The 10,835-nt window shown below is 31.1% G+C and overlaps 2 protein-coding genes and 1 long non-coding RNA gene across 3 annotated transcripts in view; 1 reads left to right on the top strand and 2 right to left on the bottom strand.

Annotated features, from left to right (window-relative positions):
* Nucleotides 1–5,642, bottom strand: part of LOC104701446 (universal stress protein A-like protein) — a 63,000-nt gene extending 57,358 nt beyond the window's left edge. The window contains exon 1 of the mRNA XM_010417143.3: nt 5,620–5,642. The gene's annotated coding sequence lies outside the window, so the exon portion shown is untranslated. The remainder of the gene's footprint in view (nt 1–5,619) is intronic.
* On the bottom strand, nt 1,715–2,229 carry LOC147941513 (uncharacterized). The gene is made up of 3 exons (XR_015562174.1): nt 2,145–2,229; nt 1,966–2,042; nt 1,715–1,853 (listed from the first exon to the last, which is right to left on the bottom strand). It is a non-coding gene; the product is annotated as an uncharacterized LOC147941513 (long non-coding RNA).
* A 2,474-nt stretch (nt 5,643–8,116) lies between the features above and the next one.
* On the top strand, nt 8,117–9,685 carry LOC104701454 (uncharacterized). Its single transcript, XM_010417150.3, has one exon. It carries the CDS (start codon nt 8,606–8,608, stop codon nt 9,404–9,406), a length of 801 nt encoding a protein of 266 aa, XP_010415452.2. The 5' UTR covers nt 8,117–8,605; the 3' UTR covers nt 9,407–9,685.
* Nucleotides 9,686–10,835: the final 1,150 nt, after the last annotated feature.

A 10,835-nucleotide genomic window follows, 5' to 3' on the forward strand; every position in this document is an offset into this window, starting at 1 on the left:
CAATCTCTTCAATATACTAAAAAGATATCAATCTCGGTTGCAAATTTGCAAGCTATCCATAACTGCTTTTTATATTCCCTAATTCGAAGAATAGAGAGAAAGCTATAATTAACACCTATAAACAATAGTTTGACTCACGGTAAATGGATATTTGATGAATATCCCCTAAACTATAGGAACAATATTTTACCTAATTGTTCATAAGTAATTCTTTCCTATAAATATAATTGTAGTATCAAAAGGTCCAATACACCATACCTTTAAGCTTCCTTCCTCTCTCTCTTAGCAGACTTTCTCCAATGGCTGCCAAAATCACTCCTATCACAGATTTGCTAACAATCAAACCATTCAAAACAGAATTCAAGTGAAAATCATTCATTCTTGGTAGCAATATACCGTCTTCTTCGGAGAGACTATCGAAAGGGTTTTAGCAGATATTTCTGTAAGTTTTCTCTACTCTACTGTCATTGTTTCATTTGAACTATATTTAGCTGTATATTTTTTTGAATTTTACTACTATTTTTAAAAAAACTAGGGTACCCTCATTCATGCAACGGTAAAGAAGTCACAGTTTGAAAAATTCCAGAATCGGATAATCACTGGAAACTGGGTAATCATTGAAACTTTTTCATTGACTAAATCATTTGGAAAATTCAGAGTGACGAACCATGTTTACCGTATGACTCTGATCAACACGACCTCCATCGCGCCATGTCCGTGTTGTCTGATGACATCTTCCTGAAACTGGTAGATTTTGCAAACGTTAGTGACGAAGCTGGTTTGAATGAGAACATTTTAGTTGGTAAGTCTGTTTCTTATTCAAATACTTATATAGGGATTTCATTGTAATACTATAATATGAATTTTTATGAACATTGTGGTTTTACAGATATAGTTGGTCAAGTTGTCAATGTCGCCGAGCTGAAGATCTACCAAGTCGACAACAAGGACAAACAGAAAGTTGTTTTCGAACTTAGAGTCATACTGTAATTTAACTTAGTACTATTCTTTTGCGAGATATATTATATAATGTTCCTCAAATACATATTTATTTTTCTATATGTAGCGATGACCGTCTATCATGTACACTTTGGGGTATTCTTGCTGAGAGAATCTTAGCAGCTTGCGCAAATAATAGACAGATTATAAACTAACCTTCCTGTTTCTCCCTTCCAAACATAGACTCTATTGTAATATACTGGACTGTAGGAAAGTACATCTCATTTGATTTCCTGCAGTTTTGTGTAAACCAAATTAAGCAACACGTTTAGATTCTTCCAAATAAAACAATGAAACATGTTTTAGGAAAACCACTACTTATCTTACGGATACTATGATGTCTTCATATATATCCTTCGGTTTGATTGTATATTCATCAACATATACTGCATAAAATGTATAATATGTCAAGTAATCATATACAAAATACTGTAAATATATACAATACACGTGTTGTTTTGGCTACACAATTATGTTTTTCAAATATAAGATCGATTTTTTTGGATACATAGGGTAAGAGTATAGTCTTATGTAATCGAAACAATATAAAGAAAAGCAGCTGAGAATATAAAACAACTTACCAATACAATTGAATTGATTAATTGATTCGGGAAAGTATGTGGGCGAAACTGAATCAATCCGATTGACACTTTTATCAACCCCATAAACCCACCGAATTGCTTTAGAGTAATTGGTTGTGTAAACATGTCGGATTTAACAGCTCTATGAAAAAGATTTGGAAGACTGGTAGATTTGGGATCTTTGGTTGATCGAATGGAAGATAAAGAAGAAACGATGAAAGATGTTTTCTTTGATCGAAGAAACTGATTAATCGGTTTCCCTAAACAATATCCCTATAAACAAAAGCAATTCAAAATCAAAATCAACTTACCAACCTAATTGAATTGATTAATCGGTTCGAAAAACTCATGGGTCAAAATTGAATTTATTGAGAATTTTATCAACCCCATAAGCACACCGAATTGCTTCGACTAATTGCAGTTTCTCCCCTTTTCGGATTTAACAGTTTTCTCAAAAAGATTCTGTGGAAAGAAGTAATGAATTTAATTTTCTCAAAAATATTTTCTTGAAAGAAGAAGTAGTGAATTTAATCAAAAAGAGTCAAAACTCACGAAGTAACTTACGACTCTAAGGTTGATCAAATAGAAAATGGAGATGAAACGATGGTTTGTTTTCTTGGATAGAAGAAATGAAAAAAAACGATCCATTTTTCAGATATCAAGACAGAGGTTTTTGTTCAAAAAAAAAAACAGACAGAGGTTAAAAAAAACTTACAAAAAGGTCAACCAAGCCCAAATCGGAAATCTCCAAAAAATTAAACCCACACCCAATTGTTTTAAGTGTAGCAATTAAAACTATAGCCCAATTTCTGTTACTCAAAAATTATAATACATTTTGCAAAACCACAATTTAAAGTCATAAACTACAAATTAATTATATATACTATGATCGGCACATTGGATGAATACATTACCCATGTAAATATGATGCATAGAAAAATAAATACATATTACTATTATGTATATATTAGTATTAATAAACACAAACTTTTAAAATAATATTCAACTACTCATGTTTTGACAACCCGTTAAGTAAATTATGATTTCATTATATTTATATCATGTCTCATTATATATTTCACTCACCTTTGTTCCTTTTAATAAAATCAAATTTTTTAAAAAAATAGTGTTAAAAATCTCAAATATTGACAAAGAAAAATATAGCTCAATTTTAATCGGTTTTTAACAACAATAGCAAATAGGACGTACAGAAACAGTATAATAAACAAATACTATAACATCTTATTTATTCTTATCCGCTTTAACAACATTAAAATATTTCTCCACCCTATAGCGCGGGTCCGGTCCTAGTTTACAAGTATAATAGCACAAAAGAACGTGGCGGACTTATAAAATACATATACATCAATTATGTTAGAAACTTAAGTATTTTAACAATATTTATGATAAATTAGTCTCGAAAGATAATTTATTTAATATGACATTTAAAATGATCGATTTATTTAAAAACGTTTAATGCTTTTAATTTATATTTAGTCATGTATATCAGTTTTAGGGGAGTATTGGTTTAGGATTTAGACAGAATTTTAATGACTTTAAAAGTTATGTAAAATATGTTGTTATTCAATCAAGACTTTTAAAAACTCTTTTAAAATTTGGTGTTATTAATTGTGGATTTATAAAAAATAATCTAAAATCTTGATAAATCTATTGTTATTGGATTAAGAGTTTTATAAAGTCATTAAAAGTTTTATGTTATTCAAATAAAACAAAAGAATCTTGGATTGTTAATGAATTCGAATATTCGGTTATTGGTTTAAGATTTTATATCATTTTCTTTATAAAAAAAAGTTATGAAAACTCTTTCATCAAATAGAGAGATTTGTGAATCATAGTCTATGATTTTTTGGGAGGCAGAGAAGAAGAACCGAAGATGTCGCAAACCAAACTCATATACCCAGAAAGAAAAAAATAGTGGGGAGAAGAAAAGATGAGAAACCCAGCGGTGACCTTCCACCACCATCCGATGATGGATTATACGGTGACCTTCCACCACCGTCCGACGAAAAAAGTGCTTGGTAGATTATACGGTGACCTTCCACCACCGTCCGATGATGACAAACCCAGCGGAAACTCCTCCTCCGTCTGGTCAAGCAATACCAAAATGGCTCCACCTATGCTTCGCAAACCACCGACTTTTGCTCTGGCTTTTGCTCCGACCCAAACCTGTTGTGAATTGTGAAAGAAGATATATTTTACTAGTTATCTTGCAGAGAGCAAACATATGTGAACAGGGAGCACTAAAAATACAAATCAAAACAAAAACTTTAAAAGAGAGGGAAGAGCATGTGCATCCTCGTGAGACAGAGAAGTCAATGTATATTATTTTCTCATCTCTCTCTCATTCTCTCAACTTTCACTGCGACCCTCTCTCTTCTTTCTTTATCTCTCTTTCTTCTCTATGTGTGTACATGTTAGATCATGACATCCTTTTTGTATAAAATTTTGTATCATCACTTCCGTAACAAGAAGTGGAGCCAACGCACTCGTCGCGGCGATGAAGAGAACACAAACGCATCAACAAAATATGCGATTATAATGGAAAATCTGAGATTCCGATGACACAGAAATCAACAGCTAACCAATTGCAAATTCACTATTTGATGAGATCGTAGCATGTGAGAAAACCTACAACATATGTAATAATGTTTATAGCCAAAAAAAAAAACAATGTTTGGTATCATCCTCTAATCCAACAATATGTTTAAAACAATATTTTTTAGAAAGATATTACAAGATTTTATGAGTGATTTTACAATATTAGGAAAAACAAATCAGCAAGATTTTAAACAATTTTCTAAACAATCACTTAAGAATCCTCAATTTTATACTTTCCATGATTTTATTTAAAGTCATTAAAATTCTCTTAAAATTTCATGAATATGAGCTCACATATTCAATTCGGCATTAAAGTGCAGTTTAGTTCATAAAATAACTCAGTAATAGATCTAAAGCAAACACCATTGAGCTAAATCCTATAGTTCCATACCAATTTGGACAATGTTCACAAGCCATAACTTGTTTACATTATAAAGTTGTCGACTTTATTCATAATCTTCATTCACCTAACAAAGAAATACTTTGAAAGTGTCAAATTTTCCTTTTACCCTGGAATCAAGGCGAATACCGAATTCATAACAAGATTCAATCGGGAAAACTTAAAATTTCTCTTCAACCCAAAACCACGAACACAAAGATAAATCAGGAAAAAAAAACTCATAAAAAAGTCTTAGATTCGGAGATTGCAGCACATTTTATTTTTCACATGATCCACATTCTCGGCTTTTGCTTAACTCGATGGAATTCGAATAAAAAAAAAAATAGAAAGAGGCAGCTGCTAGAAGGGGATAATTTTTTTATTTAGATTTTTTTTTCTTTTAATTATTTGGAAAGATATACGAACTTGAAAAATATACCTTAATATTTATTTTCTTTTTTAGTTGGGCTGTGAATATTTTTTAATTTGGGTTAAAAATATTATTTAGAAGAGAAAATTCCTTAACCAACACGCAAAAGAAAATAAAAATTTTAGAGTAAGTACCTCATTTTATTAAACGTATATGATTCTGAGCCATTACTTTAGAAATAGTTCACTCATAAATCGGTAAATCGAGGAAAGCGATGAAGATATTCATATACTTTGGTTGTACGTTAGACTGCTAACTGTTAAACGACGTCGTATCATTTTATTCAAATTATTTGGGCCATAATGAATATTGAAGCCTAGTAGGAAGGGCTATATGTGTGATATGCCTTCATGATTATACATGTGTGGAACATAGTTCAATTTCTATTGGTAGTATATGATGAGTTGTATTAATTTTTATATTTTGATTGGTTAACTGTTTTAATTGATATGTCAATACCAACTTTAAAATTGAGACTGATGTGTCAGAAAAGGAGAGCAACACATTCTAGTTTTATTGTATTGAAGAGTGCAAGTTAAACTAATGTAAACGTTTAACGCTTTAATTTATCTTTAGATACATTCTATTTATTTATATTATTTTTCCTATACTGATCTGCTGAACCGAAAAAAAAAAAAAAGGGCCTGGCGTAGCAAATACAATTACCATTCAACAACGTATCAGTTTAAAATTTTAAAACGAAAAAAAAAAAAATCAAAAAACAACAAACAACGTATCAACAGTTTTGTATAATGCAAGTTATGGAACTGTTCAGCTGAAAACGAATTTGCATGATTACCATATTAAAATACTAAAATCAGTTTAAGAAATAAGAAAAAATTAACAAAAGTCGAAGATGCTTCTCTCTAGATCTTGTTCGGTATTCTATAATCTTTCAGTTAGAGATGGGATCAAACCCCATAACACATGCTCCCTAGTCGCATATATAATAAACTGGCAAAACTCGCGTACGTGATCTATATTCTCTTCACATGATTAGAGCATATTACTTCCATTATTTCACAGAAACATCTCCTGACTCTTTATTTACTATATACATAATGGTGTCGCCAGCAATTAGTAGCTTCCACATTTATACATAAGGAAAAGTATTATTGATCTAATTACCTTTGATTTAAAATACAATACTTCAATACCTTATCTATTTTAAACGTTGAATGGTAAATCCTTATGTGTGTAGTAAGCAGCAGAAGAGGCACATGGCCGTGCCTATGAGTTAAAAAAAAGGCATTTGCTTCAGGCCCCTAATATTAAGATTTTATTGGCCTTCTAATTAGTCCCCAAATTTAAATAATTATTTGATATATTAGTAAAATATATATTTTCAATGTTCTTTTTCTTAAGTTTCAAAAATTTGTTTAATATATTAAAAAGTATCTCTATTTATCTCTAGTATTTTACAATATATACTTTTAAAAATTATTGTATTTTCGTAGATATAAAGTGTTAATTAAGAAAATAAATTTAAAAATTATATAATATTATATATTTATAGTATATAACATAAAGTTTTATTTTCATAGATTAAAAACAAAGTACTAATTATCTATAATTTATTATAAAAAATATATCTAATTTTAGTTATAAGTTATAACATTTTTGATCACAAAAATGTATAAATTTTTATTTTTTGCTTTAGGCTTCCGGGAGTCTAGGCACGACCCTGAAGAGGCATCCATGGTTTTTCTTTTTTTTGGTAGAGAGATGAGAGAATGATAAGAAGAGATGGCTTTTTTTCTTGCAAATGATTGTGAGATGAAAAAATGGAGCTTTGCAGAGGTTATATAGTCTCATTTTTCAGGGTTTTTGTGATAATAGTCCAAACTAGTTATATCTTGTAGTGTATACTATTGTCTATTATATATTACAGTCCGATGTTTTGCTTATCAAAATATTACTATGGAAAGTCTGATTTACAATATATGTATCAACCATTCAAAGCCTAATATGCGAATTATATATAATATATATACCAATTTGTTCAGATCATTGAGCGACTTTACAGCTGCAATGTTTCAAACCAGAAAACATGCATTGCTGATTAAATCATATTTTTAACATGTTGTTTAGTGATCTTAGTGGATATTATTACTGTCCTTTACATACATCTATGTAATAGTGAAAAACATACTAAAATATCTAAGAAATAAGATATGGCAATGATCAAGTACAATGTATCAAACGATACCATCGGTTATTATTAATGTAATAATGTGGTACTATGTAGATTCAAAATACAGACACTATTATCAGATGCCCTTTCCAACATAAAGGTAAAAGATAAACAGAAGAAATTACTTGGTGATACTTTTCTCGAAATTCTACTACCAAGGAAACAAAAAAAGTTATTAACAATAAACAAATGTTTAAAAGAAAAATGGAGTTTTTTTTCCGGACTTGGTGATACATCTATTGCGACATCTTTTAGCAACACCAAAAATAATACTAATTTGATTCGTTTATTTTTGACCCAACAATAAAGCATCTTATAAAAAAAAATAGAGATACTTTTTTCCATTAAATGAGATGCTGAAAAATTCAGCGACGGCCAGTAACGGACAATAACATCAGTTATTTTGAGCAGAAAGGAAAACAGCGACAGTAAACGAAAAATGAGCGATAGAAAGAATCAATTGATGTCAGTGTAACATAAGCCTTGTTCGCTGAAACAACAGGGCTTATGTTATTTTCCGATCTTAAGATCGAATTTATCAAATGGATGTTTATTTTGCTATATCTATTAATAATTCTTCCAATTATCATTTATTTAATAAATATCTCAGTGTTGCTACTTGTCTAATTCATTTATATATTTTTAATGTACTGTGTGCAAGTCGAGAACCTCTAAGTGATCGCCGTTCAGTGTATTCGTGCGACTTGCATGATAATTGTAAGACACATTCTTGATTACATTAGCTTCATATTTCAAACAGTTAAAAATAATAACTAAAGTTGGTTTGATTCAACTCATCATTAACATTTTTTATTTTGTCATATATCATTTGTCTTTATATGGATTATGCTGAACACATCAACAATAGTTTATGTTGCATAAACTGCTCAGCTACATACATTTTAAGCATCTATTTACAGACGAGGACAAATAATAATGGGTAAATATCTTTTTTATATTCGTTTTGGGCAAATAGATTGAAATCTCAACATTACTTTACTATTTTGTTTTCTTCTTTCCCTATTCCTTTTTCTTTAGCTGTTCCTCTTCTTTTTCTTTTTGTTTTATCGTGAAAAGTACAAGTCTACAACAACTGATTAGTCCCTCCATCTCCTATTGTCTCCTTAGCTTCGTAAGACAAGTTACAAAAGAATTAAAAAGAAAAGCTGAAGCTGCCATTTTTGACTTGAGAATCTTCATTTCTTTCTTTCTTTTCTTTGACTTCAAAATCTTCTTCGATCCATTCTTCATTCTTCAACATCGTTTTCAAATCTTCAAGGTCTCTTTATTCTTTTCCCGGGCTTTGGCTCTTGAATGATATCCAACGGAGACATATACATATATACGGAGAGAGAGATATTGTGTGTGTGTCAAAGAGAAAAAGAGAGAGTGGGAGAGAGGTTATGGCTATTGACGTTTGTTGTTCGGAGGCCTCTGGTTCTGGAATTAGTCCAAGAATCTCTTTCTCTTACGATGTAGACTCAACGGACGACGGTGAAGTCAGATTAGACACAACACTTCTTGAATCAGGTTCAGATTTAGATTTCTGCTTTGGCTCGAGTTGTTCTGTTCAAGAAGTGTCTCCGGCTGATGAACTCTTCTTCGATGGCAAGATTCTTCCCGTACAGATCAAGAAAGATTTACCACAGGCAGTAACGTTCCGTGTTCAAAGATCAGCTTCTCTCTCGTCATCATCATCATCTTCTTCCTCTTCCTCTTCATCCTCATCGAGAGCACCCGAAAAGAAGATGAGACTCAAAGAGCTTCTATTGAATCCTGAATCTGATTTCAACGACAAGCCAAGAGGACTGTTCTTGCAATTCAAGAGAAGCATAAGTCTCAACTACGACAAAGGCCGAAACAGCAAAGGGCTGATAAGATCCCTTCATTTCCTCTCACGCAGCAACTCCACTCCAAACCCTAACCTTAACTTGAACCCCAAGGAAACCCATCACACTCACAAGGCGCACAATCTTCCTAAACACACGTCTCCTTTAAGAAGATCATCTTCGCTCTCAGCTTCTTCAGTCCCTTATCACCTCAAGTCACAGGGCAGAAAGAGTTTCGGAAACGGAAACGGTGGGATTCGAGTCAGTCCGGTCCTGAACTTCCCACCGCCGGCGTTCATCTCAAACGTCGCCAACGGATTTTTCAGCATTGGATCTCTCTGTAGTGGTAAGACCAACACAAAGACAAAATTATGAAAACATCTTTTGGCATTTTGTGGCCGGAGGGGGAAAAAAAGTTCAAACAAGAAATGTCTTTATTATTTATTTATTTTTCTTACTGTTTGTATAATGTGGAATATTAATATAGACAGCACATGTGAAGATTAGACAGCATGTGGGTTTTGTCTGTAATTTCAAAAACCAAAAAACAAGAATAATTGACAAACTAGGAAGCGTAGCAGAAGCATAGGTACACTTCGTTGATTGGATCTTTGTGGTAATAAGATTAGTTTTGTAAACACGTAAATAGAAAAAGATATATGTAAAGAAAAATGGATCGTCGTGGTGATAAAATTGATGATTAAAAAAGATACATGAAATCTTCGTGGTGATATGTCCATGCATATTCTTAGGTTGACTTTGACTGGCATTTTACGTCGTTCGAGAGGTCGCAATAGCAATAGAGCTGAGCTAGGCTCATTAGACTTGGGTACGGTAATTAGCCACGAGTCTCCATATGTATAGTATGTCATTTTGACATATTTCAAACGATGTATGTTTTTACCTAATAAATGATTAATTAATTAAATTTATTGAAATGTAGTTTTGGTTTGAAGGTAACTGAAGAATTTTAGTGTTTAAATTACAATAAAAATATAAAATAACATTCATTAAAAAAAAAAAACTCTAGAATGAAATTTTTGTGAAAGAGAGAGTAATTTTACAAATTTACAGCTAGTATCCACATGAATATGAATATGGTGCGGAGTAACCTCAACTTATTGATAGCGGATAGCCAATTGAGAATGTTAAAATACCAAAGTGGATACCAAATTACCAACAACTATACATTTGAAAACAGTCCAAATTATTTCTAACTCAAGTTAAACATTAATATTAAAAATAAAAAGTCTATAAAATGCAAACTTCTTTTCCTCACATATTCTACAATAATATAGTAAATTTAAGAGTACATATAAATTGTAAAACAAAAAAAATTAGTTCATTGCATTGGAAATGCACACACAGAATCTTGTTATTTTGGAGTGTTCCATAGCACTATAAAGTAAAAGGAGAGAGCCAGAGAGGGAAATTCAAAAGTGTCCTATTTCTGATACCACTTTTCAAAAATGTTTCATCTTTAAGAAATTATTAAAAATACATCTAAAAGTCTAAGATCTACTCAAATATGTGTAGGCACATACTAAAGTATACACAAATTTACCTTTATACATGTATAAAATTTAAATACTTTACAAATACCTTGTGAGACATTATAAACCCTTATAAATACTTGTAACGAGTTTTCGAATAGTAGTTACCATCTAGAAGTATCTTATAGACCATATAAAAAAAATTTAAACTTTTCAGATTTAACAGAGGTATTTTAAACTTTTCAGATTTAACAGCCAAATGAATATTTTTGAAAAAGGCACACCAAAAAGAAATTTTTAAAAAAATCTCC

Source organism: Camelina sativa, chromosome 7 (genome assembly GCF_030686135.1).
Source record: "Camelina sativa cultivar CO46 ecotype springtype chromosome 7, ASM3068613v1".
NCBI lineage: Eukaryota > Viridiplantae > Streptophyta > Magnoliopsida > Brassicales > Brassicaceae > Camelina > Camelina sativa.

Bases quoted from the DNA above. Each gene is read 5' to 3' on its own strand.
- LOC104701454 (XM_010417150.3), top strand. From the start codon at position 8,606: ATGGCTATTGACGTTTGTTGTTCGGAGGCCTCTGGTTCTGGAATTAGT.